At 48.9% G+C, this 14,312-nt stretch overlaps 1 protein-coding gene across 1 annotated transcript; it reads left to right on the top strand.

Moving 5' to 3' along the window:
* Window positions 1-3,029: 3,029 nt before the first annotated feature.
* Window positions 3,030-10,913, top strand: MANBAL (mannosidase beta like). Its single transcript, XM_032127115.1, has 4 exons — window positions 3,030-3,101; window positions 4,512-4,560; window positions 6,232-6,426; window positions 8,482-10,913. The coding sequence occupies exons 3-4, from the start codon at window positions 6,277-6,279 to the stop codon at window positions 8,587-8,589; spliced, it is 258 nt and encodes an 85-aa protein (XP_031983006.1). The 5' UTR covers window positions 3,030-3,101; window positions 4,512-4,560; window positions 6,232-6,276; the 3' UTR covers window positions 8,590-10,913.
* The last annotated feature ends 3,399 nt before the right edge of the window (window positions 10,914-14,312 follow it).

Raw genomic sequence — 14,312 nt, forward strand, 5'->3', positions numbered from 1 at the left:
ATGAGAGCAGTTGTGAGTAATTTCTTTTCCTGGCTGAATACAAATGTGCAACCAGAGGATGGCAAGACCTTGGAGCACAAGGATCACACGTACAGTGAGTGGTAAGAAAGAGGCCTCACTGCAAAGACATGCAGGAAATACCACAATGCAAACCAAAGAAGAAATGTAAAAGGATTTTAAAAGCCAAGGATTATCTGGATTTGGAGAAAGACTTCTTCCCTGAGCATTGTCCCTACTTAGTGTGCTGACAAAATTGCTATGTCCACATGTTGAATCAATGTCAGCTTTGAAAACCACTTGCATCTGGTAGGCTTTGGAAAAATCTTCCTTTTTTTTTTTAATAAACAGCTTCCTTTTTTTGTCATTTCGCAGTCAGGTGCAAGGAGTGGGTCAGTGTGATGCTGGTGGAAGGTGGGGAGCCACAGTGGGCTGATGGCACCACCTGCTTGTGGCTCCCAGGCTGGGACACTCCTGACCTGGCCTGGAGGATTTGGTGGCCTTGGGGTGAAATAGAGGGGGAGAGAAGGGGCAGGAGCTGCCTAAAAACTGCACATTTCACCTTCCTAATTCTACTTGGAGTGAGTAGTGCCATTTCTGTTGAGGAGATAAGAAAAGGAATAAAGTATACAGTGATGAGTGTCTTTTCCCCTTTGCCTACGAACTCCATGTGTGAGGACTGGAGCCTGTGAGAAGGTGTGTGGACAGCAGCACCAGCACGGTCGGTGTACTGGTAGTACTGGGAAGAATTTAATCAGTCTGTTAATCCATTCTGATAAGATCTTTCCTGACATTTTCAAGAATTATTTCTTCCTCCTCTGTGCTTTTTTTTTTCATCCTAAACGTTCAGTGTTTGGGAGCTAAGAAGGTGAAAGGGCAGAATTTACTGCTTTCCTGAGCTCTGGCATTATCCCTTAGCCACTCACCAGGGGCAGGAAAAGCTCTATTTAAGAGTAATTTTTCTCTTAGGATTTTTGTGCCAGAGGACTTTCTGTGTACAAGAGTCTCTGCCTTCTGCCACTCATTCAGCGGTGTTCTCCAGTTGTCTGTAAAGTCTTCTGCACTAAAAACATGAAAGATTTCTAATCCAATTGCTGAAAATCTTTTGAAATTGTTATCATTAAGATCCACTTAATTCAAATGCTTGGTAACAGCCTAGAAAATCCTTTTATTCCAAATGCCATACCTTACTTCCTCAGTAGATAAGTAACTGATTAGGTTTTCCCCAAAGTATTTAGGCTCTCTGGTAATAAAGCTCTGCAGCAAAACCAGCCTGGTGCTTCTGATGGTTTAGGGTTTGGAAAAGGGCAAAACTAATCAGATTCTTTAAATACCGCAAATGAGCGAAACAGAGCCCAAGCCATTTTTCCCTTTGTAGGTCATCTTATTGAGACATCACCAGTTCAGAGCTGGAAACTGGATAGGACATTGAAAATAAAGTCCCTGTCAAGAGCAAAGCCAGAAGCACATCTTAGTTTTTGCTTCCAGAGTATGTCAAGGGAGCAGATGAAAACCTTGTGGATAAAGAGAAACCCACCAGGACTGAAAGGCCACATAATTGATTGTGGGATTAAAACACTCACAGGGATTTAAGGGGTGAGTACATTAACCCTGAGGTGTAAAGGCCTGGGGTGCTTCTGCCATGGGCACCCAGCCACGATGAGAAGACACAGCCTTAAGCTGCACCAGGGGAGGTTTAGGCTGAACATTAGGAGGAATTCCTTCACAGAAGGCTGATGAGACATTGGAATGGGCTACCCAGGGATGTGGTGGAGTCACTGTCCCTAGAGGTGTTTAAGGAAAGACTGGACGTGGCGCTTAATGCTCTGGTCTGGTTGATATGGTGGTGTTGGGTCGCAGGTTGGACTCCGAGGTCTTTTCCAACCTCATTGATTCGGTGATTTTGTGACCCACGGAGGGGTCAGCACCCACAGGCTCCAGCACCCATAGCACGCGAAGCCGAGCAACCCCAGGGGGTTTTTGGGAGGAACATGGCAGTGGAGCCCCCCACCCTCTCCAACCTCCGCAGTCCCCCAGGGCCCCCAGGCCCCGGACTGCCCTTAGGCCACCCTTAGCACCGCAGTGCCAGGGGGGTTGCTGGGGGTGGTTGCCAGGGGAGGTTGCCTGGGATGGTTGCTGGGACGGTTGCCAGGGGCAGTTACTAGGAATGGTTGTGGGGGCGGTTTCCAGGGCCAGTTGTTGGGACGATTCCTGGGGCAGTTGATGGGGACAGTTGCTAGGGATGGTTGCTAGGGATGGTTGCTGGGGGTGTTGCTAGGGATGGTTGCTAGGGATGGTTGCTGGGGGTGTTGCTAGGGATGGTTGCTGGGGGTGTTGCTAGGGATGGTTGCTAGGGATGGTTGCTGGGGGGGTTGCTAGGGATGGTTGCTGGGGGTGTTGCTAGGGATGGTTGCTGCGGACGATTGCTGGGGGTGTTGCTAGGGTTGGTTGCTGGGGGTGTTGCTAGGGATGGTTGCTAGGGATGGTTGCTGGGGACGATTCCTGGAGTGGTTGCTAGGGATGCTTGCTGGGGGGGTTGCTAGCGATGCTTGCTGGGGGGGTTGCTACGGATGGTTGCTAGGGATGGTTGCTGGGGGGTTGCTAGGGATGGTTTCTGGGGACGATTCCTGGAGTGGTTGCTGGGGATGGTTGCTGGGGGCGTTGCTACGGATGGTTGCTGGGGCGGTTGCTAGGGATGGTTGCTGGGGGTGTTGCTAGGGATAGTTGCTGGGGGCAGTTCCTGGGGGGGTTGCTAGGGACGGTTCCCGGGGCGGTTGCCACGGATGGTTACCGGGGCGGTTGCCAGGGCTGATTCCCGGGGCGGTTGCCACGGGCGATTTCCGGGGCGGTTGCTAGGGACTATTCCCGGGGCGGTTGCTAGGGACTATTCCCGGGGCGGTTGCCAGGGGCGATTCCCGGGGCGGTTGCTAGGGACTATTCCCGGGGCGGTTGCCAGGGGCGATTCCCGGGCGGTTGCCAGGGGCGATTCCCGGGCGGTTGCTAGGAGCGGGCGGTTGCCAGGGAAGGGGCCGGAGGAAGCGCTTCCAGCGGGCGGGAAGCAGTTCCGGGGCGGCGCGGGCCGGAGGAGCGGAGCGGAGCGGGCGGTGAGCGGGACCGTGCGGGGTTCTGCGGGCAAGGGCCGCTGGCGAGGGGCAGCGGTGGCTTCAGCATCGCCACGGGATGCGAGTGCAGAGCCAGGGGGGCCTCGCTGCTCCTGCCGAGGCCGGGCGGCACCGCGGGGGCTGGCCCGGGAGGGATGGAGGGAGGAGGACGCCGGTGTCCCCGGCCTGGGGCTGCACAGCCGCTTCTCCCACAGCCCGGGCACGGCTGGCCAGCCCCGGCCCCTTGCCCCGCAGCTGGGCTCCTCGGCCGCGCTGATGGCCATGGATTCAGCGGTGCGGATAGGAACAGCGACTAGGAATTGCCCAGGCTCCATCCCGACACCTGTCAAGCCATTTAAAAATTCCAACTTGAGCTTTTTTGCCTCGTTCTTTGACGGGTATCCTTCACTGTGCTTTACTTCTACCCCAAAAAGGTGCTAATAGATGTTACTTGAGCTGTTCCCATGGCTTTGTCCTATGCTAATTATTTATATAGTGCCAGGTGTTGAAGATGTCATCTGGGAAACACAGCACGGCAAGAAGAAAGATTTGAGTGTCTCCTGACTGGTGCATGGTCCTGATCCTGGAAATACATTGATTATTTATCACAGGGCCTGGTCCTGAGCCGTGGGGAGCAGCCACATCCTCTTTGGGGCTGTCACTGAGCAAAGCAGGAGTTGCAGCCCCGAGGAGCGCCTGGCTGGTTCTGTGGGGAGAGGAGGCATCTTCCCACTCGTCCAGCTTATTCATTGGGTATGAGAGCACATGAACAAGCTGGAGGAGTCCAGGGCAGCTTCCTCTCAGGGTCTGGCGTAGGAATATTGATCTTTAAATGCAATTTAAGAAGAATGCTTTTAGTGTGGCCATGCTGAGGTGGTCTGAGGAAACAGGCAGTTGACAACCTGTGGAGGAGAAGAGATGTTATCCAAGGAATTGGTGGTGAAACTGAGCTTCTTGGGAACAGGGAGGAAGGCTCCATCATCCAGGGACCTGTTGGCTGAGGTGCGAGGCAGAGGCTTTGGGCATTGTGTGAACCACTGGAGTTTTCTAAAACGGAGGAATTTTGCTGAGAGTTTGGCTCCCCTGATGGCAGGAAAACCAATGGTCCAAGCGTGGGTTGCCTGTGCAAACAAGGACACTGCTGTAATTAGTTGGAGCACAATGCCAGGTCTTCCCTGAGCATATTTCAGGGGATGCTGCTTCAAATGGTGGTGGCAGCTGCTGCCAGCCTGCAGGAGAACTCTTGGTGCTGGTCATGTCACCTGGATTTGTTAGAGAATTACTAATGCCTGCAAGGGAGGTGAGCTAGAAAAGGGGAAAGGAGGGGAGAGTTGTAGCAGATGAGAACAGAGATTTTTTGTTTTCAGTGTATCTATTTCCTTTTCTTGTTTATCTCTGTGTGTTGTGTTTCAGGTGTGTAAATCGGGATTATCAGTAGGAGTTTGCCCTGAGAAAACTCTAGGTGAGGAATGAATGAACATCCCTTTCTGCTGTGTCTGAGGACAGGGATGGGCAATAATAATGTTTTCAAAAGATATCCAGATGAGATAAATGCAATTCAGAGGTGATTCAGTTTCTTGCTTAGGAACTGCTGCCTTAGTGGGTTGGGAAAGGGGGGTTTTAAAAGGCAAAAGCAGTTGGGATGAGCCACATGCATGCAGGCTTTGTTCACAACATTGTGCAGCCTTTGGGACTGGCTGAGCCTGCATGGGCCAACGTGTGTTCTGGCTTCATGTACAGGTCCCACACAGCCCTGTTGTAATCAGAATTTGAAACATTTTCTTTCACTGAAGTACAGACCTGGACAGGACCTCAAGAGGTCACCTATTCTTATCTCCTGGTTCAAAGGCAGAGTGGTATATACCCACACCCCATCCCAGGCCAGTGCTTGTCTGATCTGCTCTTCTGAACCACCAGTAGCAGGGATTCCACAGTCTCTCTATTCCAGTGGCTGGCAGTCTGTGCAGTTGGAAATGTTTTCCTGTCTTAAAATTCAAAATAACATTCTGTACTTCAGCTCAGTGAAAGCAAAATAATTATTTAGTATGTCACCAAGTGATATTTGCCTCATATATGCAACAGCATTGAGTTGTTGATTCTCAAATTTATCAACTATAACTTTGCTGGAATTAAATTACAAGTTTACTATCATTCTGTACTGGGTCATATCTGCAGATTGTAACCATCTCCTCCCAGCCTGAGAAATGCAGAGCCTGCTTTGGAGATTTATTTTGGAGAATTATTTGGAGATAATTTCTAGGAGGCAGACTCAGCACACAAACTGAGCTCACAGCCAAGCTTTAGTGATGCAGAGAATTGTGACTGTCAGTGAGCAGTGCTGATCCAGGGAATGCATGCTGGGATCATCCAGGTCAGGAACACCGAGTGGGGCGGTAATCACAGCTGAGTGTGATGGCATCTCAGACTAATTGGATTTCTCTTTGGGGACTTCCTGAGGTGTACTCCAGCAGTTCTGGCAGGAGAGTTCCCCCTCGTTGTAAAAAGCCATTAGTCACTCACAGAATGAATTGACAACTCCATTAGCAAAAGATAAAGGGAGGAAGGAAGGATGGTCTCATGGCTGAGAAGCTTGGGACCCAGGAGATCAATATTTAACTCTGCCACAAACTACCTGTGTGACTGTTTTAAGTTATATGGGGCTTAGTGTAACCAGCCACTAAAGCCACACTTAAATTTATACACATAACTCCTTCCTTTGCCTTCAACAGCTCTGCTTCTATGTGGTTTAAGTAGTTGGGTTTGTACAGCATCTAAAACAACAAGGCTGTGACCACATAGACAATATAAGTAAAAATAAATAGTAGTCACCTTGTATGTGTGATCAACTTCAGGAAGAAATGTATTTTTGCATATTAAGCTTTTCCCTTATTGTTTCATGAACATGGTTCACCCACAAAGGGCCTAATACCAGCAGTTGAGGGCTATTTTTGTAGGCAGGTGACAAAAGACAAACACCCAAATTAAACACAGCTTTCATTTTCCTTTTTGTTATTGCTGCTGTAGATCAAGAGTATCTTCAAAACTCCATGAGGGAGTCTTCATTTTTGGATAACAGAAAGAGAATGCCAGAAAGGATAATGCAAAACATTGCTCTGTATTTCCCCCCTTGCAGTAGCCAGTCTTCTTGGGAGCAGTAGAGGAGAAGGGTGCACTGACGATGGCTGCAGAGTTGGATTTCTCCCCACCCGAAATCCCTGAGCCCACATTCATGGAGAATGTGCTGCGCTATGGACTCTTCTTTGGAGCCATTTTCCAGCTGATCTGTGTGCTTGCCATAATCCTGCCCGTGTCCAAGTCCCACAAGACAGTAAGTAGTGCTCTTTAATATTGATACAGATGGGCAGAGCCAGAGAAAACAGGATGGGAGGGAATGTTGAGTAGCTAATGGAGACACAGCTGCCCCTGGGATTGATGACAGTTTCATTGTTCATTCTCTTTCCTTCCCTCTGGCTTTCCCACCTCCAGCTTTTGTCTTGCGATTTACCACCAGATAGGAAAATCAGGAACAAATACCTGAACCAGGGTCTCTCTTAATATCAGTGAAAACAGCAACCTGAAGCACTGACAAGGTGCTAAATGCATGTGCAGTTCCTGGTTGCAAGAGAAGGCTTTGTCCCAACCCACATTGTCATCCTGCTGCTGATTTGCTTCATTAATTGCCAGGCAGGGCATCCCCTTTGCAGGACCTGCCTCCAGAAAATGGCTCTGGGTTCTAGTTTGTGTGTGATTTTAGAAGCAAGATGCAGGTGAAATTTCTACCATATCCTAAAGGTGAGGAAAGCAGTTTTCAGGACTGACATTCCATCCAGTGCCCAAGGGTCCTTTGATGCAGTTGGCACAGGAGAAGGTGAAAGGGAAAGGTTGAGGTGAGCTGTTCCTCTGGACTGAGGGATGTCCTGCATCTGCCTGGCTTTTCTCATAAAAGAGAAAAATGTCCTTGGTGCTGGGGACAGGTATTTCAGTGCTGGTGATCAGGCTGCAAGTTTGGTGCTTTGATACAGATGTTGTCTGAAGGCATATAGTATATTGTCAGTAACAGCTCAGCATGGGGAGTCTTGTTTTCAGACTCTTTATTGCCATGTTTGCTCCCTCCTGTGCAGAGGAAGCATGGAAATTTTCAGTCTGTTGGGGGGAGTGCCTCAGGATGAGGTACAGAGTGAAGGATTAAAGTTCATAACCCAGTTTTTCCACCTTTAACTGCTGGTGTGATGTGATGCTGTCCTGGGCATGATGCTTGAGTCTGGATAGGATATTGAGGAACTTTGCTGTCTTGGAGCCTCAAACTTTGAAGTCTACCTTGGTTTGGACATTAGAAGGCAGCAGTGTTCACGTTATGGCAGCAGCACTCTGCATCCCTGAGTAATAACCATCTCTCTGGAGCCTGCCAGCTCCCTGTGCACTGATCACAGCCTTTGGAAAGCCAGCCAAGTCTCCTTCCTTGGAAAGCCACACAGATGTGAGATGTAATAGCTCAGTAACTTGAGAGATGTTTGAACCAAGCTCTTTGATTAAAAGGATACTGTCAAATGCTGCCTCCCCCTCCATTATCTGGAGCTCTGGCTTGGAAGCTTGAAACTCGCACGCCTTGCTCAGGCATTTTTTGTGTGTCCTTTTCCAGTTGGCACACTCAGGCTGAGAGAACCCAAGATGCTAAAGCAATATTTATACTCAAATGCATTTAATGAAAGGAGGCAATCTGCATGTGTGTGCTTTCTCAGAGGAGACTGGCGCTGTTCCCTTGTGTTTTCACAAGATAACTAGACTTTATTTCCCATGGCTGCAATGTTATCTCTCATCTTCTCTGAAGGAAACAAGCATCACGTCTTAGTATTTTGTTAGTCCAGGTGAAGAAAGTTTTGCCTGCAATTCCCTCCCTGGATTTGAGGCTTGGTTTAGAGGCTATGAACCTCATATCCTTACTGCAGCTTTGGGGAATATTTTTTTGTCTTGCACATGATAGTGATTAATGTTTGGCAGAAATGCCTGCTGACTGTTTCCACGCACCCTGGTGATTATATGTTATCTTTTCCTAATTCAAATAGTTTTCATTTAGTGTTGATTTTCTTCTTGCCTTCAAAGTTTTTCTTCTCTGAAGCCTGTTTTAGATACTTAAGCTTTTAATGGCATCTCTGGTAACAAGCTGTTTCTGTGCAGAGACTCACACTCATCAAAAAGCACATGCAGAAGGAGCAGAGATGATGCTGCTTGAGTCTCATTAAATGTGGCCTCAGTTTGACATCAGTGTGTTCCAACAGAGATACCCAGCATTTGTTTCCTCGGGCTTATACTCAAATCCCCAAAGGAACCTGTCAGCAAATGGTAAAAAAATAGTTACTGACTGTTTCTTAATTGATTCTTGTAGGACTCAGACAGTTTTGAACCTAAGAATTCAGAGACGGTGAAGAAGCCAAAGGGAACTGCTCCACAGATAAGCAAGAAACCCAAGAAGGAAACCAAAAAGAAACGATAGAGGTGTGACTGATGAGCCTCCAAAGACCAAATAACCACCTGTAATCATGCTTCCTCAGAGACAACATCAAAGGCAACTAACTCTGTTAATGGTTTTCCGGCATTGCCATCTTTTACTTTTCAGGGGCAAGGGACAAGAAACTTAGAAGAGTGGAAGGGTTGGGGTTCTGCCATAGATTTCTTACAAGCAAAGAGCACTTCACATATCCAGGACTTCATTTGACTTGATTAATGTGTCAGTCACCATTAAAGTGACTTCTGCCAGTTCTGATGGGTAGAGAGGGCTGTTGTCCTGGCTCCTCCATGCTGGCTGGGATTTGTAGTAAAGTCCCTGTGGAAAGTGGAGCATGAGTTTGCTACTTTGGATACCGGTTTGTGTTGGGTTTTTTGAAGGCAGAGGGATCAAATGGATTAAGAATACCATGCTACACAGCTTTGTATTCATCTCTGTTGTCATCTAGTCTGAAATACATAGCTGCATTTCATGGCTTAATCATAATGCCTTTGTCATATTCTTTAATTCTTTAGGTAATAACTCACCAGATTCCAGACTACTGGAGATGAAAGCTTTCATTTCCCCAGCATCGCTGCCTCTTGTTCCCCACCCATGCACTCTTCCTTTCTATTCCCACCTTTGAAAGCAGGTCCATTTCAGGCAACTGGGGCTGTGGTGGGGATTGCGATGACTACAAGAATCAGGAAACAATTTGGTTCTAGAAGGTGCAGAATTTAATGCCTGTGCTAGTGGAGTTGTTCTTGGGAAGACCAGGCACTGTGTGCTGGGGAAGAGCTGCTGAGGTGGGAGTCTGGGAATGGTGCACTGGTGGTGTATCAGCCAGCGCTGCCTCGCTGTGCCGTGGATAAACCCTCCTGCCAGCTGGCTGATCCCTGACCATGGGCCCTCTTTCAACACAGCTGGGGTTCATTGCACTTGCAAATTCCCTCCCAGCCTTCCCTGCCACAGTCTGCTCCATCTCCTCTGGCTGAATTCCTCCTGAGGGTAAATACGTTCTCAGCCTGAGGAGGTGTGGTATTTTAAGATCCAAGGGGTGGCAGGCCAGCTGTGTACCATGACTGCATGGCAGGAGACACAGACACTGTGTTCCTTCAGGCTCTGGCTCTCCAGGCCCAGGGACAATCCAGTATTGGATTTAAATATGGCTAGACGGGACTGGAAGGAGGTAGGTGGTGACGTAGCCACAGAGTTTCTGTAGGGCAGCTCGAGCTTCCTGATGCCAGCTCACATCTTGGTTTGTTTGATCAGGAATGAGTCAATGGGAGGAGAGCCTGCTCTCTGAGGCGCACCCAGGGTTCAGAGCGACTTTGAAGGAAGGGTTCTCCCTGGCAGGGCTGCAAGTCTGTGATCCTCTTTGCATACACAGACTCCCATCCTCGAGTCACAAATGCCTGGTGAGCCCAGGTGTGTGTCCTTTAACAGGTCATGAACAACGTGTTTACAGAAACCATCAGTGCTGAGAGCAGCCACGTTCTCTGCTCACTCTTGCTTTTGGTGGGGGTCACAGATGTGTCCCAGAACCAGTGCAACTTCCCTGCTCCAGGCTCTCTGCTTCCCTTAGCCGGAATGCTGACACCAAGTTGTGCTTATTAAAATCCAGCTAGGAGTTCTGCTTTAAATTCTGCTTTTTTAAAAAATATTTTTTTGAGCTACATGAAGGCAATAGCAAGAGGACAGAACAAAGCATAGGAGACACAAGCACTCTAAAGTTGCTTTAAGTTCTTCAGTACAAAGAAATACTACAAAAAGTTCCCACGCGAATAACAAAGAATGGTGTTGTGCCATGAGTTTCCATGATGGACCTGTGCTCTGTCTCTGATCTGCAGGGCAAAGAAAAGCCCTGAGTAGGTACTGCAGATCACTCTTTCCATTTTAATACATGAGGATGGTTTTATGCAAATTCCAGCTTTCTGCAGGTTACCTAAAGCAGGGGGTTAAATGCTTTAGTGGAATCACAGGACACACATTATCCAAAATACAGAGTCACTTCTACAGCTCAGAACCAGTTAGGAGTGGGCACTGTGTGGCTGTTGCCTGAAATAGCAGCTACTACATCAATGTCTACATCCAGCTATTTGCAGGCTGGCTCACTCATTGCTCAGTAGAAATCATGGATGGTGGGGTTTGGTTTTGTTGGGGGGAAGAGGGATGAAGATAAATTCCCCAGTCTGTTCCTGACAGCTTTATACCTATTTGAATGCTCTTGTTTGCTGAATTTAAGAGTATGTAGAGATTACCAATAACCCATGTATTTTAGTTTATCTTGAAATGTGTAATAAATGCCATCAGAATCTTTGTTTAAAAAGAAATCTGTGTTTAAAGTTGTGCTGCCTATTCCCTCACATTCACCGTGAAAGCTGCCAGCACTCCCAGACTATAGGAACACAGGGACATAAATAACCTATTCATTAAAATGATCCATTGAGGGAAATCCTTTCAGATCCTTTAATCTGTGAGAAATTGGTTAGTTAATACTGTCAGGCATGTGTGCATCTGTATCTGTGTTTGACTTGGAAGTAGCAAACTATCTCCCAAACACATCTTCACCTTCCTGGAAGGAAGGAGGAAACCATCCGGTGACTAAATCAATTTGCCCCCCCATGAGAGGTTTTTGGCTCCAAGAGCCCCCATGAAGGTGGCTATAATAAAGGCATCATTTGTTAATAATGCAAGCAGGGGATTAGACGGGGATTCAGGAGACTGGTAGTAGGGATTTTCAGGAGCCCCTCGGTGTGCAGCTGGAGCTCAGGTTTGCATGGCTGGAGTGTGGGGCTGTCTGATGGCTCTTCTTGGCTGCAGTGAGACCAGTGTGGTAGCCAAGCTCTGGCAAGTGTTTGTTGGTTCTTGGTACCCAAGCTCTGGCAAGTGTCTGCTGGTTCTCTCACCAGAAATCCAAAACAGAGGGAAGGACTAGTGTGGTGACTCCTTTAATTCCCAAGCACTTTTCTCCAGGCTGTTTTGTAATTAACATCCCAAAGGGAGCTGACGACCTCATTAAGTCAATTTTATTGAAGGGGAGGTTTTCAAAGGTCTGTCTCCAGGTACCTGCCAGTAGGCAGCACCTCTGCAGCCACACCTTGCTCTGCCACCCAAAACCAGGAGCTGGCTCAGGGCTGGATTTCCTCTGCCAATGTGTGTCACAGAGTTCCTGTCCCTCAGCAGGACATGCCTCAGCTCTGAAGAAACATGGCTGCGAGTTGGGAGTTCTTTCCTCTGTTTTTGATCACATTCAAGCAGCTCTGCCTCTCTGGCCACGCTCATCTCAGGAGCTGTGACCACGGCTGTCCACTGGAGCTGTCCCACACTCACAATGCATCCTTGTGCTCCCCCAGTGCCAGCAGCACAATCCCTTGAGACAGGCTAATAAGTAGCTCGTGACTGGAGTTCCAGTTCACATAGTTCAATTAAATCCCTGTTAATCTTGTTCAGACCTAATTTACTTTCATTCTCATACACACGCCTCTCTCTGCTTCAGAGAGGTTCTGGTGAGGTTCCCTGCCAACAGGACTGAGGAGCCCGAGGCCATCAGCCCCATCAGGCACTGATGTTTGCAGAGCAGCCCCCTTGTCGAGTCAATAAGCTCAGATTATTTCCCAGCCTGTCATGAAGAATGAAAATGCTGCTTCAGTGCCTGAGTTTAGGGAGGGTCAGGATATCTGGCAGTGCTTGAGGAGACAATAAGGAAGCTATAGGAGGGGAGGATCTGCTCAGTATCTCTGTCTGCCAGGGCACTGCTCAACCGTTCCCCTGTGTGCATGTGTTAATTTTTGGACAGCTGGGAGCTGGGGTGCTGGACTTCTCTCCTGGGAGCATCTCTTCCACACTGATACTTCTTTCAGGCAGAAGTTGTGTTGTTCACAGCCTGTGGCCTGCAGGGATTGAGATGACTGTATTGATTTAGTTGTTTGTTTATTAATCTCATGAGGCATCAGAGACTGACTGCAGTGAGAAAATGGGATGATGAATGGAGAGTGCTGGAGTACAGAGCATTGCTGTGTGTTTGATGATTAGCTTGATTTCTAGCCTTGGCACTGGGAAGGGATCTGACCCTCCTCTTCCTCGTGCAACCATGAGGGATGATTTGTTTGGGACACATTCCCTTTCTTCCTGGCCACAGACGTGGGCTGTAATCAGTGTTTGCATTCCTCCTCCAGCTGACAGTCACTGCAGGTCCAAGCTCTGGCTCTTCTCTGGCAGTTTGTGGCCTTTGAGCAGTGGTTTGTGGGGGTGTTTTCTGGCTTTTGGTGCCCAGGCCACTGTGCAGTAGCTGCTCCAAGTATCTCTTGCTTGGGGCTGGCAATTGCAGGGCAATGAAATCGGCTTCCTGCCTCTCCCTTGAAATTCAGCTGATTTTCCCATTTCATGATGATTCTTCCCACTTTGTGGCTTTTCTGTCACCATAAATCACTTCCATGACCCCTCTTGTTGCTTCCAGCCTGTAGACTCACGTCCACTGCAGTTGTTCTGTCCTTGCAGACACATTTTACCTGCCAGTGACAGTGGGCATTACCTGCTGTTACCAAAGACTGATATGAAGGAACAGCTGGAGGAGCATCCAGGATGGAGAAAGGTGTCCCTTTGTAATATTTGGTGATGATTCTTTTGGCCAGCAGATGTAACAGCTGGGGAAGGAATTTTCCCTGCCCTGAGAGCCCTGGGTACACCCAGATAGCTGTGCCAAGCACATCATCCCTCTAAGCCATGAGGAGCCAAACCCATCCCACACCACATTTCCGAGCTCGTGGTGAGTGAGCGCTGTGGTGCTGCATGTGCTCCACACCACCCGCTCAGATCCTGCTCCTCACCAGCACACGCAAGATTTGTCTTGCACAATCCCAAACCTCTCACAGTGCTCACTTCCCTCCTTGCATCTTCCCTGGTTTCATTTACTGCCTGGAGGCCCCAGTGTGGCTTTGATGCCACCTGCACCCTACTTGCCATCCCTGGGAAACCACAGTCCTGGTGAGGACTGAGCGATGCAGAGCAGGGGGTTGGAGCACAGAGGCTGACAGGCTCCTCCATGGTTTCTGTCCAGCCTTTCTGGCTGGTGGGTACAAGGTAAACCTGCTTTGGGTCACATCTGCTCTGCTTTTTAAAAACATCTGTTGCCTGGTTAATGTGTCTCGTTGTACGAGAGGAGCTCAGCTCCCAAAGGGGGGAGCTGTGGGTGGAAGGGTTGAAGGGCTCTCACTTCTCCCTATCTCCAGCTCCAGGCAAGGAGCTGTGTCCTTAGCACCGCACTCTGCTGGAAGTCCTATTTGCACAGCATTCCTTTTTTGTGAAACCTGCACTCTGGACATCTCCATGTTTCTTGCCAGAGGCTGTCCCAGCCTCTGAGCTGCCACTGCTGTGTCAGGTCCAGCCAGTCCCAGTGCATGGACTGGGGCCATGGAAGGCATCAGCAGTGGCCTGAGACATCTTGTATCTTGCCCAAGCTAACAACCCAGGTGTCCCTGGCTCCAAGGCTTGTTCCTGCTGCCTTCCCTTTGGCTGCTGCTTCTGCAAAAGCCATCCCAAGCTTATAAATTCACCTTGCCATGAGCCAAAGTCCAGAGTACAACAGGCACCGTGAGCTCGCAGGCAAAGCCGCTCTCACGGCTCCAGGAATCAGCTCCAGACGTTTCCTGCTGTTATTTGTGCCTCAACTCTGGCAGCACAGGCAGGGACCATGCTGGAGCTGTGCTGCTGGTGTAGAGCTTGTGGGGTCA

Source organism: Corvus moneduloides, chromosome 17 (assembly GCF_009650955.1).
Source record: "Corvus moneduloides isolate bCorMon1 chromosome 17, bCorMon1.pri, whole genome shotgun sequence".
Classification (NCBI taxonomy): Eukaryota; Metazoa; Chordata; class Aves; order Passeriformes; family Corvidae; genus Corvus; species Corvus moneduloides.

Bases quoted from the DNA above. Each gene is read 5' to 3' on its own strand.
- MANBAL (XM_032127115.1), top strand. From the start codon at position 6,277: ATGGCTGCAGAGTTGGATTTCTCCCCACCCGAAATCCCTGAGCCCACA. The intron at 6,427-8,481 runs GTAAGTAGTGCT...TGATTCTTGTAG, and splicing joins TGTCCAAGTCCCACAAGACA to GACTCAGACAGTTTTGAACC.